The 27,849-nt window shown below is 35.7% G+C and overlaps 1 protein-coding gene across 8 annotated transcripts in view; it reads right to left on the reverse strand.

The window, feature by feature from the left end:
* The window catches only part of LOC577084 (neurobeachin), a 77,624-nt gene extending 50,036 nt beyond the window's left edge, over positions 1 to 27,588 (reverse strand). For all 8 annotated transcript variants that reach the window (XM_030980649.1, XM_030980654.1, XM_030980653.1 and 5 more), the window contains exons 1-3: positions 27,462 to 27,588; positions 22,974 to 23,074; positions 6,005 to 6,100 (exon numbers count right to left, since the gene is read on the reverse strand). In XM_030980649.1, coding sequence (XP_030836509.1) covers positions 6,005 to 6,100; positions 22,974 to 23,074; positions 27,462 to 27,573 — 309 coding nt within the window. In that variant the 5' untranslated portion in view covers positions 27,574 to 27,588. The remainder of the gene's footprint in view (positions 1 to 6,004; positions 6,101 to 22,973; positions 23,075 to 27,461) is intronic.
* Between the last annotated feature and the right edge of the window lie 261 nt (positions 27,589 to 27,849).

Genomic DNA, 27,849 nt, shown 5'->3' on the forward strand with positions numbered 1-27,849 from the left:
TTTCTTTTATACTCATTTCTGGTTTTAAACATTTGATGCATAAGTGAAAAGATAGAGTGCTAATATACACTGAAAAATACCATCATTATCTTGTATTTTGTTACAAACGAAGGTATACAAATATTCTCAACAGTGTAGGGGCAGTATCCATACAATTTTTCCATCAGTCAACCAAACACATTTCTTTTGTTTAATGATAACATTATTCCAAAAGTCACATTAATATGCAAATTATTTCAATATGAATCAGAAAGCAAAATTGAAGTTGCCTCACACCACATTGCTAATTTCATTGCATATAAATTATTCACAAAGTTTTTTTGAAAAACTGCATTGTCACATCTCAGTGTGGGTTTCACTTACAGGAAGGGCCTCAATTCTGTAACATTCATCATGTCCGTCCCACCGCAAAAGGGTATAGAGAGATCAGGAGAGGGTTTTGTATTTTGATGGTTCCTGGGTCTACGACAGGGTAGTAATGGAGAGGAATTGATTTCCCAGATGAAGTTTCATGATGCAATGGGATGCCAGTAACACGATCACGCTCGAACCATTTTTTAGGGAGGTATGGTGGAGAATCATTGTAAAAGGTGTTCGTCACATACATGCATGATATGCAGATTGTACTTGTAAGGGTATACCCTTGCTTGGGTTACAGTATCATAACACTATTAAGCATATGTAAGGTTTTGACAAGGGATAGACACAGTGCTTCTTTACTAGCCATATAGTTTTAAACGCCATTCTCACCACCATCATCATCACCATCATCACCACCATCTTCATGATCATCATCACCATCATCAAAATTACTATCACCATTATCCTTGTCTTTGTATTAATCATTTCTTGATACTCACCACAATTATAATAATAATATTAATAATATTAATAATATTAATAATCATCATCTTCTGCTTCTTCCCTATCTCCATCTCCATCTCCTCCATCATCATCGTCATCGTCATCGTCATCGTCATCGTCTTCCTCTTTATCTTCATCTTCATCTTCATCTTCATCTTCATCTTCATCTTCATCTACATCTACATCTACATCTACATCATCATCATCATCATCATCATCATCATCATCATCATCATCATCATCATCATCATCATCATCATCATCATCATCATCATCATCTTAATCACCATTACCATCATCATCATCATCCTCAACATCAATTTTACCACCACAACCACCACCACCACTACCATCATCACCATCATCACCATCATAATCACCACAACCATCACCATCACATCCCTTGTAATCAGTACAGCCATCCCTGCACATTATTACCACTTTACAACACAATCAAATCTACATTAGACCCGAAACCACATACACTCAAAATCTTCCATACTTTCCAAACCACCCAAAGGCTACAATCACTTTATATAAAGCTAGGATGAATTTTGTTTTAAGTTTGATGATTCGACTCCGAGGTACCTATCATGATGACTCGGTTATAGATCCAATTCTAATGACTTTGGTTTTAGGGGTAATGGTGCGAACAAGATAGCTGCTTTCTAATGGACTGCACTAATTGACTGTACTGCTATCTCATTACAAACCTAAATTTCTTTCTTTCGTTAGCTCGCAAGGGCATGCGAGAAAAAGAAATGGTCTGTGTTAACGGCCATCATGCTCTAACGTATGATTTGTGGACGGAGGGGTTGTTGACTTTTCAGATTAGATTTCATTTCAAATGGACTAAAAGTGATGTTTTAAGGCATGAAGCTATAACTGGTTTGGCAGCCAGTGTAATAATGCATACCCATGTTCTCTTTTAAAAAAGCAAAATCTAGAGACCATACTGAACCGCATATCTTATCCATATTTGATATATGTACAATATCGCATGTACATGAAAGAATAAAGTAATTTTAATATGAAGAACAAATAGCGTTCACACAATCTTTTTGAAAGGTAATAAGTCTAAAATGACCATTGAAAAGCCTCACTAAATTGTTATCATTCAAGCTGATGTTAGGTCACTTATGAAAACTACTAACACAAATCTGATCAACACCTAAATGCTACTTATTCCCATTATTCTGTATGGGTCGCATGTGCATTTCTTCAGACAGCCAAGAGATTTTTAAAATGCATTGCTTATTTTGAAGTAATTATAGATAATTGCCCACAGTTTGTGGTCCATTAAAACAAATTTTGTTTTAGAGCTCTATCACAAAAATCGTATGCATAACTAGAAAGAGAAAATATTTCAGCTCATACTGTCTCTATTGTTAAGTGTATTATCCCCCCCCCAAAAAAAAAAAAGGGGAAGAAGCACTACAAATTGTAAAATGTTGACAAATTTAAAATCCTTTTTTTTTTCTAGACAATTTTGCAACTATTTTTTACTATGCTTATTGGTTTAGGTTTATGATAAATTTTTATTTCACCAGTGTTGTAAATTTGAAGGGGAAAACAAGCTGTTCAATCTAGCCCTTTACTGAAAAAACTCCCGTCCCGCATTGATTTTTGTCTCAACCCTATCCGAGTTAGATGTGAACTTCTCACGTTCTCACTTCACAAAAAAGTATTTAAAAGAGAAAAAGAAGAAGAGGGAAAGTGTATCTTCCAAATCAAATATATGTAAACTGATCAACTTTGATAGCATACTGCACTTTCCACTTAATAAATGAAATATAATTGTTTGAAGAAGTAAAAATACAACACCACATTGTCCGCTAGGAGCTAGGGTACTAACTCTAAATGCCCTTTGTGATTTCAATACTATTAAGACACTTCAATTCAGAATGCTTGGATGGATATACTGCACACAAAAATGTCTTCTAGGGAAAACCAAAATGGGCAATTGAAAATCAGGGATGACAAGAAAAATCTGCTTTTTTTATTTTCCTAATTCACCGCTTCCCTCTTCCAGTCCAGGGTTTCAAAGAAGCCCTTGAAAGTGTCCCTGTTAATCTTGTAAGTCAAGCAACAAAAAGGAATCCATCTTCCTGCGATCTAGCTCCCGGTGGAACGAAAGCTTTTATCCTACCATTTGAGCAGCAAGATTGCAGTACGGTGTTACTCCAAATAAGGGCCAGCCGTCACCAAAGGACTTTGCCTCGACAGCAGGTGGAATACCTGTTCCAGCACAAGTGTTGGGTAATCCCACAAGGGACCCGACCATCCTGCGGCAAAATCCTTTTGTGATCCTCACGTTGTCTTGTTGGAATGATAAATGTTAAGGTGCACAAAGCTTTTAAACGACTCACAATGAGACAGCCGTGTTAGGATTGGAATTCGGAACAGTTAAAGCTACGGTGCACCTGACAGGCTACAGTATCTAAATGAAATGTACTTAATTAGTATGTGGAAACATTACTGTGTGCTATGAGACTAATTTACATAATCTGTCTGCGCTAATGCCTTTACATGTTTTAATACTGTCCTTGTTTTCAATGACTGTACCTACCATACTTGAGTCATGTCTTAGATGAAATTTGATTCTTAATATAATGAATTTCTACACTAAACATGTATTTCTATTTGCAATCATGCATGGTTTGGTGAAGATGAATTTCTCAGATTTCTTTAAAAAAACAAAAAAGACATTTAGCAAGAATATGCATGTTTCCTTTCAATCATATTACCCAGAAAATTAATGGTGAAAAAATAGAATGAATACAAGGTAATATCTCATGGATGTATCTTCTTTCTTCTAGACCCCTTGGGACAAAAGCTATTTCCTTTCATTCCAAACAATGTTGTCCTAAGGACTTTCCAAGTAATAAAGCAAAAATATATTAGGTTAAAACAAACAGATCATACCTGAGGCTAAATAAAGGTATCAAAACGACTACTCAACATCAATATAATCTGTGTAATTGTTCAATTGGAAAAGTTATTGGATGACAGAGTAAGAGAACAATCCTTGATTTTTTTTAAAGCAGATAAGGTAATGCTCTTCTGGGGGGCCCTGTCTGTATATAATCAGCAGGTTAGAATACTTTTTTCCAAGGCAGGGCCATCTTGGACAGTCAGAAGGTGATAAAGCTCCCACTCATCCTCCCACCCCATGGGCACGTCTAAAATTGGTCGTAGGCTACACATCATCTGTTTTAGAGCCAGAAGGACGTTAACTCTGTGTTATAGATAAACTTGATTTCTGGTCATGATAACAAATCAATTCTCACAGAATCCAACAAAATTTACCCTGAATGTTCAAGATTAAAAATAAATGACATGCGCCAAACGATTTTGGTAGTAAATGTATAGGGCTGAGTAATGAGCATGGAAAGATAAGGAAATAAGGGCAAGTAGGCCCGACACCCTGTGCTTAACACAGGCCACTGTGCAAATGAGAGTGTTGGTTTTTATAGAAGATGATTTTCAGCAAGTTTTTGTGAGCTTATTTTTATTTTTACTGGTTCAAACAATCAATCTACTGCAGGATGAACAATCCCGAATGAATTATAGCCATGTTCTCTCGACATACGATGCCCATACCAGAGCTCAAGATTAGCTTGAAAGTATACGAGTTAACATCCTTGTGGCTCCGAGGGGGGCATTGCAACCAGCAAACAGGGGTTAATTGCAAAACGATCCTGTGAGGCCTCTGGAAAGTTGAGGTCTGTTACCTTACTTCAAAAACGGTAACATTAACGAAGAGCAAAACAAGGAAATGAGAAACTCTCGAGAGATATCTTTAGACTCCCAGGGGCACCAAATTAAATGCAATTTTGGTCACAGTCTATACTACCCAATAATGAGTCTAGAGGACCTGAATTAACCTAATCAACCTATCGGCTTTCTATAAATGAGTACATTAAGGGTAATACTATATCCTGCCTGGTTACCCCATCTCTCACTCCTTTGTGCCTCACACGATTCAAACAGCTCTCAGAAGAAGTAGGTTAACATTCACTTCACTTTAATACCAAGAGATTCGTATGATTTCAGTTTTGCCATGGAAATGACATGAAAAGTACAATTTTATTTTGTAATACATTTTATGTCTTTCAAGGTTGGAATTTAATCCATTTTTATATACTTGCTACTAACTGAAATATCAAATATATTCAATTACACCCTAAAAATATCTTTGCCTTTTATTCCCCTCCTACCCCCAATGTTTCAATGAGACATGTCCTGTCTCCTTTTTTTCTTTTCCATTTTTCTTTTTTAATTTCACTATTTTCTATATATTTAATTATTGAAATTGAAAGACATGAATGATAAAAACATTAACATTATATTACAAAGGGTACTCAAAACTGAAAATGGGCCGCAAGGCCATCTCTTTATAATCACACTTCGCATTTGCAATTATCACAGAACGGAGCCACGTCGTCATGGTACCCGATCTGTTTATCAAGAGACATTCTTATTGCTGAGTTAAAAAAAAGAACTATATTAATGCTTTGGTGAAAGGGGTCTCTAAAAATGAAAGGATGGACTGTCATGTCAGAGGATAGGCTTGATTAAGATTCATATTGGTTTACATAGAAAACTGTTCCCCTACTATGGGACTCATGAATTGAATTTTGTTTTTCATCGTCTCATGTTTCATGTGCTAAGTGATACTTCATATAGCTCTAATGACCATCTCCTCTTTCTCCTATTCTCCGACACTCCATTTTGTCCTTCATGACATTTTATATCTGAAATTGCTTTTTTTCTTCACATCTGAAGCTTTCTTTCTGTACTTATACATCTGCCAGGTGGGGGTGTGATATAATGAGGGTTTATTTTGATGTAGATGTAATTGTTGTTTATTTCATCTTTTTTTCAGTATTCCAGCTTCAACCACTTACATCTCATGCATCTTGGGAAAAAAAAGGACAAACCATATAAAATGGGAGAGAGAAAGAAATAGAGGGATAAAAATAAAGAAAGACAGAGAGAGAGACAAAGTGAGATAAAGAGAGAGACAAAGTGAGATAAAGAGAGAGAGAGAGAGAGAGAAAGACAGACAGACAGAGACAAAGAGACAGAGACAGAGACAGAGAAGAAAAAAGTTTTGAGACAAAATGGTGATACTTACAGCGCCATCTTTGCCAGGAAAGCTGAAGGTGACATCAGGCCCATGTCTGCGTGGAATCAGTCTCAGAGCTTGGAGTAGTCGAACAGAATGCTTTGGCTGTAAAAAAAAAATTAAATGGAGAAAAGGTTTGAATTTTCCGACATTCATAAAAAAAAAAAAAGGTAGCCCCTTTTGAAATTCTGTAATTTTGGAGCCCATATGTACCATGCTTCTGATAATATGGAAAATAACTTTATAGCAATGTAAAAAAAAAAAAAAAAACATGGCCATGGGTAACAGATAGTGTCAACAATTACTTATTAGTCAAAGGGGCACGGGTAGGTTGTTAACTAAAATGCCATGGCACATGAAAATGCAGCATTTCAAAAAAAGAATGTGTTTGGTCCATCAACATTCATCTTTCCCCTATCCAAAATCTTTCTAACAAGGTTTGAAGGCATCAGAGTCCAAATTACCACTTCCAGAGCATGCCTGCCCCAGCTTGCTACATCCTAGTCTGATCAAAGACATTTGTTAATCGGTCTGATTTGTTTCAAATCAAACTACATTCTGCTATGTTACCTAAGGCAATTGCCAAATAGCTAAAAGATAGCCTTTTATCAAATTCTGATTTGTTGGCAATTTCATTTGGGACAGGACCCCAACCCTCACCCCCCCCCCCACACACACACACACACACACGCACACACACATACTGGTAGCTAGATAGGGTGCTAACTCATATTTACAGAGTTAGTGCTTTGCTGGCAGATGATATGACAAACTGCAAAGTTTCTTCTTTTTACAAAGATTTAAACAAAAATAACAATAAGGTCACAATATAGATTGAAACTCAAAAGCCCCTGGTGGGTTGAATAAAGAAGAGATAAATGTCAAGCAGCTAACGTTGAGATTACACAGGCAATCCGTCTACAGATCAACAATTTTGATTATTCCCTGCATGCATTGACATTTACAAACCAAAGAATAAAATCAGTTTCCTTAAGAGCCAGATGGGTGTTAACCAGTATACTCTGCTATAGAGTTTACGTCCTTTATGCTGTCATCAGACATGACGATAAGCTATACATTGATGACCATGTTATTTATAGAAAAGAATGCAGGCTATACTTTCAATGGCAATTATAGGGTATTTTTGTCTCAAAAACAAATCTGATAAATTTCTATAAAACTTCAGTCTGACTTTTGATTTAGTTTTCATCAGGTTTTGATTATAGCAAAATACTGGCCATTCCCTTTTATCTGATAAGGTATTACAGGGAAACTGAGAAGTACATATTAAAGCTCTCAATGTAAAAAGAGATATAACCTAATAAAACAAAAAGAAGAGAAAATGCTTAATATGTGCAGGCATGGGCAATACAGAGAATGAATATCACAAAAAAAGGCCCAAGGCTTCCAGTTTGTCACAATCTCCAACTTCCACCAAGGTCTAGCACTTTGCACTATCCCAAGGAATCAGCATCACCACCTTTGAAAAGCATGTGCAGAAGTAAACCATTCAGACACCAAATTGGTTAGAGCGAGCCCGAGGAAATTTGACTTGTCATCTTGGCTTGTCTACCCCGTTGCATCCCCCATCCCTGTAGGGGGCGACGCAATGATGAGGATCTGGAGACTTCCTCCAACAGGCTTTTCAGGAATAATATGTGCATTTCATGGTGAAATCAGTATGTACCTAGATGCACTAGTTATTCGTACCGGCAAATTACCTTCTACAGCTAAATTAAGAATCTTTCAATGAAACTTAGGAATATGTTATAATTTGTACGCTTTAACACAGCAATTTTCAGTAAAAGAAAGGATCTAGTATTTTAAACATTGATAACTGAGTATGCTTTAGGGGCCTTGTAGTACCAACGTACTCCTTGGTTGCATTGACTGTTCCAACTCCCCCTTGATATTATCTTAAATCCCCCCCCCCCCCCACTCCTCCCTTTAAAAAATAAAATTTCAATAACATGATAATTTAATAACTGAGAACACACATGCATGGAACAATGCATCACATACACTAATTTCCTGCACACGAGAGTGTAGCCAAAGTCTTTTTCCTCCGAGCCATTTGACTTTGACTGCACGCCGAGAGAATTCAACCACTCATGCCCGGTAAAGTGAATCGGGATGAAATATTGATTGCAATAGAAAGAGACAGTTAATGTAAACAGGAGAACACATTCTGAATACATGATTAGAAAAGTGGTGAGAGGATATAAACAGGCCTGTATGGAAGCCTATGGAAGGTATCAAAGCTACATGTAATGTGACAGTATTTCATTGGGGAAGAAACTGCCTGGGAAAAAGGATTCTAACCTGCTGACTATATACAGACAGGGCCCCCCAGAAGAGCAATACCTGCTATTGAAAGTACCACTATGGATAATAAAAGAAGAATCAAATAAATAGATCATAGTAAGTTAGAATGATTCTATACTGTGAAGTATCAGAATCTTTAAGCTTGATCAAAATGACAAAATCTTGCTGAAATCATTTTAAATGAAAAAAAAATCACAGAACACAGATTAGGGTCCTGTAATCATGACTACCGGTAGATAAAAAATGATGTGGCATCAAAATTTGGTTCAAAGCTAAAGTTGTAAAGCATTTCCAGTTATTCATGAAATATGAGAGAATTTAAAAGGCTTTCCTTTTAAGATGACATTGATGCTTTAATATTCTTTCACATGGGAGAAAAGAAGAATAACAAAGTCATAAATTCTTATTCATCTTATAGGTTTTCAACTTTCTCTTTAAGATAGAAGACGGTGCCCTAAACGAAATTATCTTTATACACTTCCTGTTTTGTTTCCCCAACTGTCACATGTACTCATGATGTTTGTCATCTCTCTTTTTGGTCACGTCTCAAAAACAATATAATTACTGTGTTTTCGAGTCTCCTCAGGGAATGCGTGGGGGTAAGAGCCCAAATTTGAATCAAATGGAAGCATTCTGAGAAAACACTCAGCAGCATCCACGGACAATGTGAGAATATCTAATTTCCGAATTATGAACATTATTTAATATACTACTAAAAGTAATTTCCATTTATGAAATTCAGCATCAAATACAGTGTAGACCAACCTGATTGTTACAACCCAAGGCACTCTGAAAATTTAAAAAAAGAAAATCTGAATTATGAATATGTCCACAGATGCCTTTCAATATGAGTGGGTCTTTTTTTTGTTTTTTTTGTTGGGGGAGGGGAGCTGGGTAGGTAGCTCAATATTTCCAGGGTTTTTCTATCTTTATTTCTTGCTTTCTTCTTGCTTTCTCAATTATAATCCAAAATAGATCAGTACAAATATAAATCACTTAAAAAGGCAAGAAAACAAAGTAGATGACTATCAATAAGAACATAAAAATATAAACCCTGAAACAAATTATTTTAAGTCTGTACATAATCTTCATTGTTGTCAATGAAAGGTTGTAATTTCTATATTTTCTTTCTTAATTATTTCTTTAATACTTTTTTTATTTTTGTATTAACAAGCTGAAAACATTTTTTTAATGTGTGTTCCTTTCCTTCTGCAAAGCACATGATGATGCAAATTTTAGTTGTCATACGAAGAAAGAATACAAATTAAGTTATTCCATTTCAATTTTCATTTTTTTTTTAATTCAATGAACTTTTACTTCCTTCACACGAAATGAACATATGACACAAAAAAGATTGAAATACATACAAAATGAGTACAGAGCATGAAAACAACGTAAATTCATGCTGAAATAAGATTGAAAGTAATTGGTAATTTACATAGGAAGAAGGAAGAAAAATCCATTGGGAAAAGGCCCGCACATATCTAACAGGAAAAAAAACTGCCTTTTGGCAACTTTTTTTTTTTACAATTCATCAAACACTTCAGAAAACTAGTTATCCTGATGATAAGCAAACGCCAAACCCTGTTGGGCTTTAAAACTTCCGACAGAAAAACAAATCATATTTCACCCCTCAAAGACCACTCAGAAATCAATACATGAAGGACGAGGACTGAAGCGAATGGCAAACTAGATTTTTATATCGCCCCAATTTCCTTAACAGGGTTATGTTTGACGCAGAAGGCCTGGTACGTGTAATCCAAATCCGTTTCTTCTTTGTCCTCATTTCTATGTGTGCTCAAATGTAAGCCAATATTTTGACATTTTGTTATAAACACTTATCTATCTAATGTCAAAACTGCAAAGTTTGGGCTTCATTTTATGATTGCATCTGTTCAAATGAAGAATGTATGAGTGCTGTGTGGGGATCAAACTCATAATTTTCACATCTTCACGATGTGATGTTTTCACGAATATTATAAAATAAAAACAATATTAATTTGCATTTATTTTGTATGAAATAATTGATGGTGTCTCTAAACACTTTACAGAAATACTATATATTACTATGGTCAATGGATTCAGGCTTGCCGGCACACAAGGCCTACACACATTGTGTGCAAAATCTCTACTCTCTGGAGAGCACTCAAAGCCAGGTGCCACTTTTAAAGATGCACAAGTTGCCAATCCAACAAAAATGACATTGACTTCCTACAGGATAAGCATTTAAAACCTGGGTTAAGAGAAACAATGAAGATGAAATGCTTTGCTTTATTGTGTGGGGGGATCAAACTCACAATTTCAACATCTTTAGTCAATAGGGACCGGTAAGCTACCGGTACTTGACTTTCAACATATGCAATCATTGAACAAATATTTATCAGAAACTCTCAAATACCTACAGCCTGAAATACATCACATTTCTCATGATATTCAAGGGGGAATCCATCTATGAATTCCAAGGGCTGCTTTTAAAAGGTCACCACTTTTTGCCTGGCTAGCTTACAAAACCTCTGGTAAAAACCATTTACTTTAACCTCAGCAAACCCTCGATGTGTGCCACACAAACACATGATCTAGAAACTCCATACCCCTCCAGGCCGTATCATCCCATTACGTCTTTTCTCATTCACTTCTAATAGCCAGGCCTTCCCTCCCTACGGGAGGTTTTAAGACTTACATACCCGGCCTAGCCCCGAGTCTATTGACTCAAGTTTCCATTCATCATCTAATTTAGGCTAACGAGCACTCTCGGGAGACACAATTAATTAAAGGACAAAAAAGAAAACCTGAGGTGCGAGACGTGGCACTTGACTCAATTAATGACAGGTTTCCATAGATGAGACCCCACATCGTTAAAAGGAGCTCAAAGTTTAACAGGTCGTTGCTTCAAGAATCAAAGCAATTTGAAGAATAAGCAAGTCGCAAGAGTAGACGTCTTCTATCACCTGTGTATATGTCACACACGCAATCTCTCTCTTTTTCTGTCTCTCTCTATCTATGTATCTCTTTCTTTCTCTCCCTAAATTGATTCAAAAATTTGCAATGTCACTTTCGCACATTTGCTAAAGTTTCTTGTTTTACGGTATCTGAATCAACCTGATGATCACGTAGACTTTTGAAAAGTCAACTCAGGGGAAATTTCAATAACCTATTTTACTACCCAGAGAAATTATGTTAAAAATACTTCAAATTAAATAATGCAACATTGTAATGTTGTCAATTTGTCAAATTTTGTGATGGACAAGATGTTGAAATTACCTTTGGTTGATTTTGTTTTCTTAAAATTTTGTTGGGATCATCCAAAGTTTAAATCCTTTTTAACACTTTCAAAGTATCACTCAAAAATTGGCAATATTCTAAATGCCTCTTTAATAAACTGTTACTGAATATCCAGGAGGTAGCACAGTCTGCTTGTTTGCAAAAAACTATTGGCAGTGTGAAAATTCCCTGATCGCTCTCCACTAAATCATTAAGAAAAGCAAAGAGAATTGCCCCCACAAGCGTTGATTGAAGAACGATTCCAATTTGCTTGATTGGAAAAATAGAATTTTTTCGCGAAAAAAAGGTTACATCAATATACTGCAAGGCTGTTTTCTTTCCCAAGTTTTTTCTCTTTTTTTCAATATATGCAGTATTTTCTAGTCTTGATGGAATCAATAAGCAAGAGTTGTACTTGAATGTCTTGAAAGTTACACAAGAAAGGTAGTATATATTTGTGAATATCATCATATCTGAATGATGATAAGACCTCAAGTTTTAAACTGAAAAATTAGATTCCATCACTTTTAGTAAACAGCTTTATCACCCCCATGTATTTTGTGTAATTATACTAATGATGCGTTAATCATTTATCATCATCCTGAGCATCTTTTCTATGTTATTTCTATAACCTGGATCTTTATAAGCTACTGCATGACAACATTTTTCTTATTGGATAGTTTTTCTTATTGGAAACGTCTGTACGGCAGACAACGCCTACTCTGCCATCGCTCAGCACTTACCGAACAACCAAGATTGCGCTGTAACAATGCTGTTCATTTTGGTTCAAAGTTCTCTGCCGAGCGAGAAACTTTACTCATCTGCGCATGCTCGAAGCAACACACATTCAGTTGACCGACCCGCTTCTATGCAGACAGTAAGAGTCAGTTCGGACACTCATATTATTCTAGCGATTATCCCGGTATAACCGGCTGGCATAAGCCTAATTTACCGTTACTTTAGACAGCCAATCAGCGTTCTTTATATTCGCGCCATGTTCCTTTTAGTTTCCGTTTATAGTGATCGATTTTAGCTTTCTGTTTCATTCTTGCATTTTACTCTGGAAAAGCTTTAGTATGGCTCTTTTCAACGCTGTTCTCAATGCTGTTCTCAGATTTTGTAGTACCAATCATCTTTTCAGCTTTTGGATAATTAACAGAGTTACAGTTTATTGATAAACAACCATATTTTACCACCACAACGAAAATATGTTTTCTGTAGTATCTTGTAAAAATTCAACCAGTTCATTATATGTTGTTTTTCTGCTGTTCATTGATTACTTTTAAAATAAGATGGAGACATCAAAACTGTTGGACACATGATGATAATGGGAAAAATAATAATATACCAAGTCTGAATAACATTACAATATTTGTCTTCTTTTCCTTCCATCAACACAATAGCTGCATTATCTGCAATTTGTAATATCAGTTGAGTTTATTTTTGTACATCTTTCCTCCAACAATCACGCTAGATCATTGTGAGAATTACCATGCATAAAAGGACAGTCCAATTACTCAACTGAAATTATGCAGGTAGTTTATCACAGGTTTTAAACAATACATTAACAGTTCAAATAACATGATTATCTGCATCAAGTTGATTGTATTGGGTAGAATTGCTTTGTGTGATTGTGTGCACTATTCTTGTCACTGTCAGCATAGATTACTGTCCGATTTACCACACACAAAACGACAGTCTAATTATTCAATTGACAGATTTGGAGTTAAAGTTTAGCTGTTCTAAATACTCCAGCAGTGGTGAATAACAATAATTTCTTGCTTTAAGGTGCCATGGATTACCAATACATTTTATTAACGACATTACGAGTGGTTCCAGTGCAAATTCGATTTGTTTTTATATCATTGTATGAAGTAGAATGAATTTATTCTACAACATGCCCTTCTTGAAATGGTGATTTACAGAACGATCATCTTATGACGCAGGGCCTTAAATATCATCTTTTCTTTCTCTCTCTCTCTCTCTCTCTCTTTACTCTTTCAGTAAATCTCTTGTGCATGATTCAAATATTCTTGGAATAAGCTCAATCTTATTGACATGCAGTCACAGCTATTTCACACATGTGATTAAATCAAAAGTCAATACAAAGGAGGCTATTTGAGCAATAGAAAATGCAAATTTTACCCCTTCAAAAAAAAAATAAGACAAGATTTGTAAGGAGCTGAATCCACTTGAAATCAAAATTAATGCTCAAACTGCACTTGTGAAACAAAACCAAAAAAAACAGAGAGATCACATCTAAGCATCTGCATTATGAATAAAGGAACAGAAGAGAGAACATACTCATATTAATATTAAATTAAAAGAAATATAAATTTAAAATTCAGTAATAATATGAAAAGAGGAGAAATTCGCTCTTTATACAATCAGGGGTAGATGTGAAGTCACTTTCTGTCACAATATTGGTTGTATGTAGCCAAGTGAATTTATTTACGACATGCCCTCCTTGAAATGGTAATTTATAGAAGTATCATCTTATTATGCAGGGCAAGTATCTGAATCTCTTTGAAGTTTTGAATTTATAACAAATCAATGTATGATGAGCTGAAGATGTATTCAGAAAAGGGGAAATTGGTATCTCAGAAAAGACAAGAATCTCAGAGAATAATTTTCATCTAATTCTAAAAACAACAACAATACCAACAACAACAACAGATACCCCTAGGTGATTTATTAAACAGAAATCACTCAGGCAGATAGAAAGACAAAATGGCCAGGAAATACAGATTCATATTACAATCTGCAATCACAGTCAGTCCAACAAAACTTTCCCACTCAGGCACAATTGAAACCTCTCTCTCTCTCTCTCTCTCTCTCTCTCTCTTCATCTCCAACTCCCACCAGACGACAAACAACAAGTGCGTTGTCCTTTCCCCAACTTGGAAAATGGCATCCTATATTTCTTAAGTGCCTAGCTACCATTTCAACATCTCCACTCCTGCATCAACAGCATCTCCCGGCCTACTCTAAAAAACAGTCACCGCTGCTACACAATGCTTAACGCATCGCAAATGCTCTTCCAGCCACCATTCCAAAATAATTTGATTTTGCACGCTTCCCAAATTTTGATCATAATTTTGAGACATGATCAGTGAAGCCGGCTTCCTAGCCTGCAAGCGCTCTTGCATAAATAACTCTTGCATAAACAACTCCTCACAGATATCAACTTCACATGTACCTAGTTAATGCAGTAACTAATAAAAATGTGTGTACATTTTGTAAGACAGGAGTTCGTGTTAACATATAGTTATCAGTTACTTGTAGTGAATATTCATATATAACTTGACAGCTGAAAATCCAGCATTACCCATGAAATACCCTAGCATATTTTGTTATTTGCTAACCCATTCAAGAGACATGTACGTCTACAGTCAGCCTAATTGTCTCCAAATATCCTTTCAATAGCATTTCTGGAAACAATATCATAGGGAACCCAAGTACAAAGAATGCTAGTCTAAAAGAAAAACCTCTTTTGTTCCCTATATTAAACTCCTTCTGCGCACTGGGTGGGAATTCCTGCCGAAGAATTTACAAGGTCTACATTTTTTGTACATAAAGAGTCACCTATTGTATATCGTGGAAATTTTTACTGAGAAATACAATAGGTAACCAAATTTTTGAATAAATGAAGTATTTTCAGTCAAAATGTTTACAGTTTATGATGATTGTCCAAAAACACAGAAACCTATGATATGTTTAATGTTCTTAATAATTAAACATGTTTGTCTGTACTTTGCGAGAGCCTTGAAATCTTGCATCCAAAATTGTCTGCATCTCTTTTCAAACATCTTGAGAGATGCGACCTCTGGAGGACATCTGCAGACCGGTGGAAGTCCTCTCTTCATCCATCCACCTTCTGGAATAACTCGTACCAATGAATAGAGGATGGAAGTGGGCAGAGTTAAATATAGCCTTCATATTAACTCCTGGACTAAAGGTGTTCACGTCTCAGGCCAACGTTACCGACAGCGCTTCATTTGCCATGCATGAAGTGGCATGCGGCAGCACATACTCCGATGCTCATTAGCAAAGTACATCTTAAGCGTGCACTCTTTCACAGGGTTAGAGGTGATGCCCCATTTTTGCCCAAAAAAATTTCAGACACTCATTTATTATCAAATGGCTATGCTCACTCACGCACAAACGGTATGATTCCAATTGCATATCATCCTAAAGCGAACCAATATACATTTTTATTTTGATACATGAAAGATAAGTCTACAATAAATTTTTATTTAAAAAGCTTAATTATAAATTTTGTCCACTTTCTATTTTGCTGAGTGCAGTCCATTTATTTCATAATAAAGAGGACAAATGAAAAACTGAACATTTGGAATTCATTTGTTTACACATAAATTAATAAAAAAAGCAGTCTTTCATTTATGAAGGTCAATATCATCAAAACACTGCATTTATTTGAACGCAGGAAATGCAATTTCAGGTTTCACAATGCAGTCGTCTCAACATGTCTTGCTGTACAAATGAAAAATTCATAACACTTTAATGCTTTACATAATCAAAACGCACTACATGACCATTGTGGAGTTGCCCACTTGTGGTCCTAACCAATAAGATGAATTGAGTGCATAAGGGTACTTTGGTGTCTCTTAAGTATCATCGACGGTCATAATCAAAACAGCCAGTCCCTCTGTTGATCAATTATTTTGAATATTGAAGAGGTTGTTGAACAAATTATGATAACTCATAACTTTGAAATATGCGTACATACTTTTAAAAGCTGTATACATAATTTCTTTAACAAATTCATTCTGTAAATGAATAAATAAATGTACATGTATACACGGTGATGTAGCTCAAACTTACCAAACAGGTGTGTGCCCCCCCCCCCTTGCATTGCAAAGATAATAAAGGGAGGGGTAAGCTACCGGTATTTACAAAAATAAAATGGCAACCTCCCATATTCCCCCACCTGAGGTTTAATTCATTTTGTAATACTGGTGCCCATCTGGAATCAGGCTACCGCTACGCCACTGCATACACATGTATATTAAGCTCATTTTCAGGTCTCATTTTACTACTAAAACAACAATAATTTACTCAAAATCAATTTGCTTTAATTAGAAAACAAAACGCATCATTTATTTTTGCTGGAAGGGTCTTCAGTATTTTGCCTAACCACTGCAGAGGGACCCCCAAATGTGAACAGGGGCAGTCCGATTGTCACGCACGTACAGTACCAGAGGGACTCCTCATCAAGCATTCAATGATGCAGGTGTAATGAGACGGTACCTGTAGATCTTGAATGCATGTTTTATCATCATCCGTCACATCCTCATGGGACCACGTGTGAACGGATCATTTCATTTTCAGGTGATACAAACGAGGCGGATGGACATGTAAAGGTAGAACTAACCCACTAGTTGTTTAAAAGAGATAACCACTTGTTAATTTGTTCTAGGAGCCTGAAAGATCACATTATTTATCATACAGCTAACATACTTCTGGCTCTACGTATATGAATGTTGAACGTTCATACAAAAATCCTACATACATGGAAAGTTAGTAGAGAGTGGAGCAACCAAAAATTTAATGTTTACACTGTTAATGTATGAATAAATACTAGTACAATTACATATATATATATTGTTTCCATGTACCTTTCTTATGTTTTTTTCCATATTTTTAATAATTCTTATATGCCTAAATAAATGTATTATGAAACAAAATATTCATCTACCATGTAAATGAAGTTTTCTAATAAACACACACTTCTGGCTGTACATAGTTATTGAATGTTCGTTGATTATATAACTTGATTTTGACGCTTTTTACCCTTTTTCGCAAATAGTTTTGCAATCTACATGTACATTCAAGAACAAAAATTATACAATGCAAATTTTTGCAGTTTCCTATGATCTACCGATGAAGAACGTCAGTCCCTCTTGCCTTTGTTACTTGAGAAATGATGCTATTAAACTACCGCGACTGATTTCAATACAAATAGAATATAATCACACTTCGGCGGATGCAACACTTCATCTTATGTATGGATGCAAGCACTCTAAACGCTAAATTATTCATTGTGGATTAATGCTTCATGTGAGCGGGGTGCATACTGCCATACATCAATATCGATATGCTAACAAAGGTAATGTACCTTCCAGTTCGCACTATGCGCGACATTCATGTGCTCATTGGAAAACAATTCAAACTTTCTAACGGCAACACTTGAGGTGTAATCGAGCCCCCATGATATGCAAGGCTGACAACACACATCAATTCTAAGCTCACTTGATACAAATGTGCACTCAAACTTCATCAATCTTGGCCCTATTTGCATTGACAATTTAAGCCTGAATTTAGAAGACACCTTTTTCCATATAAATCATCAAATTACAAAAAGGGAGCATCTACCACTTCTGATGTTGCCCTATGCGATATAAACACACGGAGAGAAATTGAAGATGTTCATAAAATTTAAACAGATGAACTGTATCTTTCTAAATGACATTACTTTATATTCTCTTTACAGAAGGGATCATGCAAGACAAAGGAACAACGTCAAAAGTGTCAGAAGCGAGATAGAGTGTGTGTGTGTGTGTAAAACATGAGCAATTCCATTTAAAGAATATAAGAAAATTTAAGGTACAAAGGACTGCAAAATTAATACCAACAAAATCTTTTGAACGAGTGGTTAATTTTAATACAAATGATTTATCTCAATAATCTCATAATTACTTCCTTCACCATGTCTCCTCTCAGGCTTAGGTCTTGCTATCTTTTTGCCGGTTCACTTTTAACTGACTCTGAAAAACATATTCGTTACACGTACATGTTGTACATGTTGCATCATTTTGCATCATTTAGCATCACTCCATCATTACCTCACTTACATGTACATACATGAGCTCCCCCAAGGGAAACACATTCTACACCATGTTGCCCTTCAAAGGTACTCATCATGGATTTTTTTTTATCAGTAATACCTCAGTCACATCACGAATTTGACTTTTGAAAAGAAAACAGATAAATTCAAGTACATCACGGTCATTTGGGGAAAGGTAATTTTTGTTTGTCTTATGTTGATCTGGGATTGATCTTGTCAACATAACAGGAGTAATAGGGGCTTCTTCTTTAGATGATCACATACATTCATCTCTACTTCACTTATACAAAAGGTTCTGATTATTTTATGAAGTTTATTTGATCACAGGTGATTTTTAATAAAAGAGGACATGATGCATTATTATTATATATATATATATATATATATATATATATATATCATATGTTCAATTGTTTTACCAGAATTATGGTTCAACAATCCAATATCATGTGAAAATGTTCAGATTGATACAAATAATTTTTCTTCTTTTTTCCCCCTACCTATGACCTTATTAATGTTTTCAAGTCCATCTTTAATTCTTTACAATCAACATTTACCCCCCCCCCCCCCCCTTCCTCCCCCGATAATTGTCTCATAACTCACAATATTCCTACAGTGTATGTCTGGATGGCTCTACAAGTTGTTGTCTCCCTGGTCTTGCTCCCCGTTTCTATTTCTCTTTGTCTGGCTATGTCTTTCTCTTCTTTCTTTCCCTCTGCCTCTTTCTTCCCCCATTTTTCTATCTCTCTTTCATCCTAACAAAAACCGAACACCAACGCACAGCCATGCATTAATGCAATGAGAATGCATCCCCCTCAAGTCTTCCAGTAAACTAAAGCTCCATCTCATCAGCTGAGAGCCAGAAGGACCTTAATTCCTATCCATTAACATAGATTTAATGCCCTTTTAGCTGTCTGCAGACGATCTATGCCTTTTGAATGCGATCAACAATTGGTATGTAAATGAATTGGCACAAGTATCTAAGAGCATCTAGTCCCTATAGGAACACAGCGCTGCATCCAAGATGTCAGTTAATAATGCATTACCTTCTGCATTTACTCTTAAAGCTAGAAACCACTCCCTTAATAGTGAAGAATATCTTGGTTGTACGAATCTAAAATGAGAGTTTTTAAATAAAACCTACTGATATGATGACAATCAGCATTCTAAAATCATGAATTTAGATATCAAATTTCATTAACTGGTTGCAACAATGGTAGCAAACATCCAAGGCATATGATTTTTTTTCTTCAAAGGGATTAAATTGTTTGGTAAGTACTATAGATGCTATCCAGCATTACACACTTTTAATCTCTTCTTGTAGCACAAGTGGTATAAGATGACCAAAGGACACTTGGAAGGAAAAAATCCCTATACACTGTATAACTCCCAATGAAACTGGTTATGAAAAAACCTGTTGACTTCTCAATTCTCTCATTCCCATAGGCTTATCAATGTAACTAACCTGCTCCCCATAGGAAATGGGTCAGAGAAACTGGTAACAAAATTGGTAATCTAATACTGTATGAAAACTACTTTTATTGTTTGGCTTCTAGACAAAACTTATCATATGTCAACTTCATGATTATAACCAAATACTACAATATAAGAGAATCAAATTTTGTGTTAAATCACCTCTTTCACAGATTCACACCATATTTAGTTCCATGTTTGGATCTCCCCTTTAATCCTTGTTATATAGGCTAATCTTCTCTACCTTTACATTTCCATCCAGACCATACAACGAAGAGCACATTTCTATCTTCACAATACATCCCAAGCACTTTAGACTTTCAAAACCCAAATGGACCCCTAAAGCTCCCTTGTTCTCTTTTCTCTAATTACATATACACTTCAACCGTTTTATTCTGTTCAAGGGTGGTCATGTAAGATGCCGGATTCTAAGCTAAGAGTCTTCAATTCCTGCTAAAGCTGATTTTGTGCAAACTAATCCATAAACTGTGTCAGAAAATCAGATTATTTGAGTCAATATTATATTTTTCTTGTGACCTCGTTTTTGTCCTGTTCTTTCATTTTCTTTGTTCATTTTCTTTTGTTTATCTTCCCATAATTATTTTCAAGAGGAATGGTTCATTTTAGGTAAGGTTTTTTGTTGCTTTCTTTCTCCATTAATTGCAAATATTCCTTCTTTCTCCTCTTTTTTCTTTTCATTATTATGAAAGTTTACTTGTTTAATCTGTTTTTTAATATATTTTTAAAGAAATGATGCCTTATTTTCTCTGTTTACTCCACCTACATTCTATTTTTCATTTTCTTGTACTTCTATACTTCTGTTTTTACCCTCTTCACATTATTTTTCTGCATTTTATTGCGGCTTTTTTATTTTAAGTATTTACCATTTCTAATCAATTTCTCAATCTTTGGTTGCAGTAAATTTGCCCTTTTTCTACTTCTACAGTCTTTTTACTTATTGCATTGTTCCTAATTAAACATGTAATTCTTCCACTTCTTTCTTCCCTCTCTATCTGTTATCAAATCAATGAAGCTTGTTTTTTTCTTTATTTCCTCTAGCTTCCACTCAGCTCTCCCGACACTCTCCCGGCATTCCCTTTGCTCTCTTTCGTCCTGCCATTCTCAGGTGTTAGAATGATCCATCTATGTCGCCATTGGAAACCCATCCGGTCCCAAGAAATTATCAATACCACCAGCTTTGCCATGAATAAAGCCAAAAATATCCTAAATTATTCCTTGTAGGTTTCTCAAAAGTACTACTTTTCCCAATTTACCTCAGGAATAGAGATGACCCAATGACCCTATCATTGCTTAGTCTTGATATTCAGGCTATAATAAAACACCCAGCACTTCAATTACCAGATCAAGCAGTAATACAGAGAAGAGTACTACTATAGATGTAGATATTTTCAAAAACAATATTGGAAAAAATTAAGTACAAATTGAAAATTAATAATGATCATCTGCAAGTTTCAATAGAATGTATTGTCTGTTGAGAGCCAGAAGGGCAATGATATTAATACTACATGTATGATATGATTTAATAACATTTGTCTAAAATGAAAAGGTCTGCACTGATAGACTAGCCCATGATGGATGTACAGACCAATGCTCTAATTGCCAGCGTTCCATTAGCACTCTCTACTTGCTTCAAATATCCCCCAAAACTACCACGTATCAATCTCTAACGATGGGTTGCATAAAATCTAAATAAAGTTCCCCATTCCTCCATCTTTTTTTCTCTTTCCACCTTCCCCTCTACAAACAATCTCTCTCTCTCTCTCTCTCTCTCTCCCTCTACTCTTTCATGATAGGTTGCATAAACTCTAAATAAAGTTCCCCATACCTCTATCTTTTTTCTCTATCAACCTTCTCCTCTACAAACGATTTCTCTCTACTATTTCATGATAGGTTGCATAAACTCCAAATAAAGTCCCTCCTCCTCCCATTTTGTTTTCTCTTTTGTCCTTCCCCTCTACGAACAATTTCTCTGAACTCTTTAAGGAAAGGTTACATAAACTTTAAATAAAGTCCCTCCCCCCCCCCCCCCCCCCGATCTTTTTCTCTCACCATCTCCCTTTTGTGAACTTATTCTCTCTCCTCTATTCCTGATTCCGACTCACTGCCTCTCTCTCTCTCTTCTATTCCCATTCCCCTTTTCTCTTCCTCCCGCCCCCCCCCTCTCTCTCTCTCTCTCTCTCTGTCTCTCTCTCTCTCTCTCTGTCTCTCTCTCTCTCTCTCTCTCTCTCTCTCTCTCTCACACACACACACACTCTTATATGTTATCCCACTCATCTCTGGGGTTTTTCCTTTTCTCAATTTCTTCTCACTCCCCTTTTTTATCTGGCAATATTTTTCTAAACCTAGCACACAAAAAACATCTCCACATAATTATGGGCAACACTGTCCTTGTTCCACTTCTTTCTCCTTTCTTCTATTTCCATTCCACTTTCAAAGCCTAGTTGCCACATATCCGGCAATAACATTTGTCAAAGTAATAGCAACCAACACGAAACCACAGATCAATCATTCGTTTCCAAAACAAGGACAAGAATTCAGTTGTTTATGCGGCACATTATCCTAGTGGTACATTAGATGACGTCACGTTCACTGCTAGCCGCAGACAAAAGACATCGATTTCACCTTATCTTATGAAAGATAAACATAATAACCTTCTTCCGTTTTCAAAGGTAAAGTACCTTGTTGGTCAACTTTACAGGAATCAAAATTTAGATTTTTCCTCTTTTTCTAATTTTCAGAATGCCCTTGAAGGCAAAGACAACCCATAAAATAGTCTGCAGCAATTTTTCATCAAATCCATGACTGTGGCTATTTTTCTTTTTTACCACTTAAATCTGTATGCAGTAAAATGGAAATCATAAAAAAAATTGGAAGATTTCATTAACTCTGTTGTAAACCAGCATATGCAATGCTTGGGCTTATGCAAAGGGGATGTATATGAATCGGTTCACATAAATCAGTGCCAAAATATACACAATCCCATAGCTATGGATTGGCAAATCAAATTAATTAAATTGAATTCAAACTTACCCATTTATTATCTGCACCTTTGAGACTTCTGAAGATGAGTTTCAGTTCTTTGACTGAGATGCTATAGCTGGATAATACACCAATAATCTCTATCAGCAAATCTGAAAAAAGGAAAGAAAAAGATTAATGGTGTTAGAGTAAATCTTTACAAATGTGCTTTGATTCCTATTTCTTCATTAAACATTGCAATATCATGGTGCGCCATCAAAAGGGCAAATGGCAACCAAAGTTTTGACAGATCCAATCCAGGTATTTATAAAGCGCCAATATCTAGTTGCCTAATCAAAGGCACTGATGAGACTGAAAAACTACCAAAAGAGTTCCTTGAAATACATGGACAGAAAACTCATTATTTTTTTAGGTTCCTTTTTTTCCCCTTATGTTGCACATGAAGAACCATCTCCTTTGCATCCTTGAAATGTTCTTGAGATTTTGTTTTAGACTGCTATTGTTTGTTTTTTAATCTTACAAATGGTTTTATCAGGTCAGTGGATTTTTTTCATTTAAAAAAAAATAGATTGCATTCCCAATTCAACTACTTTCATTTTATATCTCAAAACACCACGCTATCCCAAACTTTTGCATAAACTCAAGCATATGCATTCACCAATTCAAAATCTATGTTATTTCAAAAGCTCACATTGCTTGCAAAAAAACATTTCCATAGTAGTTAGAACAGCCCACGCTCCAGACAAGCTTATTTTGCACTCAAGCCTGATAAAACAATTCATGTAGCAAATAGCTTTAGAATTGAATCACATCTCTGTCAAATCTAATAAGGTCTTAGATTGATTGCTTAATTTCACATTCAATGGGGTAAACTAATACATATTTTTCTCCAAATTAAAGATGATATAACTGCTTGTTTTCCTGAATACTAAGATTTTTATATTTAATTCACAAAGAGTTGCATTATAACCCTCTTGAGATGTGGAAATATAGAACTTGTAATAAATGTTGTCATATCAACACATTTATTGGAAATACTGCTGAAGAAAAAAAATTAAAAACTTTTATTCAACTTATTATGTCTATGAAATTCTTTTCACACTTTCTGTAAACTTTCTGATTTTCATCTTCATCTGTCGAAAATTCTTCTTTATGTTAATGTCACTTTTTATTCTGCATTTCCACAGAAAACTTCAACATACACTTGTCAATCGACATAATCATTTTGAATATTTTTAGGGGATGGGGCCAAAATAATGTAAGCTTACAAGAATCTTGAGTATTAAAGTCATAGAATATTCGATAAAAATAATTTGTTCTTGTATAGCGCATACCACATTATATAACGCCCCTATGCGCTTCCAAAGGGCTTTGTAAATTATTGCTTTAGCACTGGAAATGTTCAAGAAATGCCTTATACTGGAGTAAATTAACGACCAGCTCTCAAAACATTATTTTTTAAAGGCTGTATGCCAAGAACTCATTGAAACAATATCATATAAATTAATTTAATTACCTCTTGATTGTACAAATCATATCATTTATATCAGGATAATATATGATTGATTATATTCTCTAAACATTCTTGATTGAATTGCAATCATGTTTATTGATTATTTCTGTAGACATCTCCTTTAATCAATATAACATTATGATCTGTATTTATATGAAAATCAAATGTTGTTGTCTGTTATAAGAAGTTTACTGTACCTCAAAGCAGCATAAAACTGCCATGCTACATGTATATTACATAAAGATATCAGCAACATTTATTCTTGACAATATCATGTATGTTATTCTATAAAGAACATATAACTCAATATAATGGTCTCTCTCCCTACTTCAACCTAAATCATGTGGTTCACCAGATTTCAGCATGAACCACAAAATATAAGCAGAGGACAAATTTAAGTAAATCAATGAGTACCTCTCGCAGCCTTTTTTATGCATAGTGTCTAGACCAGCAATGTGTTGCTTTTGGGCATGGTGTGTCTGATTATACACCTGCGTCCTAGATGTTGGTTCAATAGGTAAAACAATGATTTTCTAACCACAAAAAGCTCAGGTTTGTCTGGATTTGGGGTCATATAATCCGATCATTGTGTCATTGTTTCAAGCCTGAGGATACTTTGTCGGATGACAAAGTTAGGAGCACCCACCTCCCTCCCCCGCCCTCCTTCTTACTGCAGTGAAATCTCATTGTATACATGTATAGCTTATATCTAGGTCATCCGGCTGTGAACAATTCCTTTTTTTTTTTTTTTTAGTGAAACAAAATATCGTTGTCAGTGATGTAAATACCACTTTTGTTTGGGTGTTTTAAAAACTGATATAATTTAATTTTTATTAGTATTAAAATCAACTCCAAATCTGACAGCTACCAATAGTTGAACTAACTCTTTTTGTGCTGTGGATGGTTAAAGTTTGGTATTTAAACACACATTTTCCACAGGCTCAAGCTCGAGACATCTAAAGCATGATTGCCAATGGGTTGATTATCAAAGTGTGTCACAGGCTCAGGACATCATACACTCAGGTGATTATTGTTAGTGGGAGATGATGATGATGGCTCATCAGAGATGAAGCTCATCTTCATTGCATGCGATGGGCCTGTCCTCATCAGCTAGAGATTGCCAAATAGCCCTCTATTTCTGATTTGGGAAATAATCCTGAAGTTACAAACTGCGTCTTCATCAGCTCGAGACTTGACCTCGAAACTTGAAAATCGGGCTCAAGATATTTCGCTCAGCGTTCGCGCATAGTGCGAGTCTTCGGGCTGGTGAAGTCGCATCGGACAAATAGCGGGATATTTTGCAAACATGCCCAAAATATCTTGGGATGATTATCTCATCCAAATATCCCGCTAATTGCAACTTTGGGCTGATTAAGACGCAAATTAACTGGATGAATTGCGATCGAGATAGTTCAAATAACGGGATATTTGGCAATCTCGAGCTGATGAAAACAGGCCTAACGATGAAGTCAGGCCTACCGATGAAGTTTAATGTGTCTCATCTTCACCGCATCCAATGATGATGTTTAATGTGTCTCATCTTCATCGCATTACCCTATCGTGACTAATTTCAACGCGGGAAAAGCGGGCTCAGTTCATTTGCGGAAAGTTGAAAAGGATTATGGGGGGTAGAGGCGGCGGAGGTGTGTTTACATGACTGAGGTAGTGGGTCGGGTAGGAGAGGGCACATGAGATGGGGGGATTTGGGATGATGTTAGAGAGACAAATCAGAAGGATTTGAGGGAGGAGATGAAACTATACACAGCTACTGATACTGGGTACGGCAAGGTGAAAGTGGGCATGAAAAACGATAGACAGAGACAGACAGAGAGGAAGTATGAAAGAAAATGTATTGAAAGTAGAAGTGCAATCACAAGGTTTATTCAAAAAGGGAAGATTTGCTGAGAGAGAGAATAAAAGATGAATACTAGAGATTTTTCTGATTTCTTGCCTTTTCTGATCATGGTATTGAACTGAGCCTTATGCATATGAATAATCTAGGCAGTTGATTGGCCCATTGTAGAGAACCTGACCTGCACTATTCTACAATTTACTGTGCGCTTCCCCAAACCGTGCATTTTATGTCCAACCAAAGCAGATAATGCACATTTGATCACCGGATATTGCACATTTGATAAAGCTCCCATCTATTTGCAGGCACAATTTTTTCCAATATCAGATCGCAGTCAGATTATATAAGTGTGCCGTGGCTTTAACCCTTGCAATGCCAACAGGATTACATAGAATTTATCAATCAAAAGGGTTATTGACAGACAGGTTATTAATTATAGTTTCCTTTTTTATTGTCCATTAACAGAATAGGGTTCATTGATATTAAACTGAACTAATCACTTGGATGATTTCGATTAATTCTAAATTTAGAATCTCCAGAATATTTGAGAAGAAAGACAAGCATTTCTCTATCCCAATATATCAGATGCAGAATCAAAATATGGGCAGTATGACCTCCCCGTAGTACTGCAAGGGTTAAAGGTAAAGACCAGTTTTGGAAATGCCCCCCCCCCCCTCTCAAAAAATAGAATGGAGGCTCTTATTACCAATCTTGTGAAAGCATATGTTTTGACTATTGCGTGATGATACAAATTTTGCTGGGAAACCGCCTACTAATTGATATATTTCGTTCCTATTTTCACGAAGTGACGGTAGTGAGGAAAATCTGCACGCAAATTGTTTGCGATTTTCATTCACTACCGTCACTTCATGAAAATAGGGACGATTTGGTAAATTATCATATCTATCTGGCCTGGATAGATATTGCGTAGTCCCATATACATCTTTCTGTGTAACGTGCTTGTAACTTTACCAAGACTCGGCCAAATTTCTTATCATTTTGATGATTCCAGAACCTTGCAGTACACACCAAATCACCAATACTTATATGCCAGATGATCAACCTTTTCTGAGCGATTCCCCAACATTTCTTTCACAATGCAATCGCATGACCAGAACTGGTCTATACCTTTAAGAAATGCGTGGAGGTGGCACACGGGCTAGGTCGGACTTACCTGCAATCATTTCATCACTGCTTGGTAACCTTTGAACCAGTTTCTCTATGATGGACACCTCTGAACAGGCCTGGAGGTTGAGGTAACTCTTACGCAAGATGGCCACAAACATGCTCAGGATCTCAGCCTAGAAAGAAAAAAATCAAATGAGAAGAAGAAAATAATTAAATTGTTCAAATTATTCAGGAATAGCTGAAATTTTAACCATTGACTCTACAAAGTTGATATCAGTACCACGATGCAGAATGCCAAAATTCTTAATAAAAGGAGTAGATTAACATCTTCATTAGATAACTAACACAAGAAGGGTTAAAACAATTTACGATATTAAAGCAATTTATGGATAATATATTGCTATTCAAAAATTGCAATAAAATCACAGATCATT

This window comes from Strongylocentrotus purpuratus, unplaced genomic scaffold, assembly GCF_000002235.5.
Source record: "Strongylocentrotus purpuratus isolate Spur 01 unplaced genomic scaffold, Spur_5.0 spur5_scaffold_11, whole genome shotgun sequence".
Classification (NCBI taxonomy): domain Eukaryota; kingdom Metazoa; phylum Echinodermata; class Echinoidea; order Camarodonta; family Strongylocentrotidae; genus Strongylocentrotus; species Strongylocentrotus purpuratus.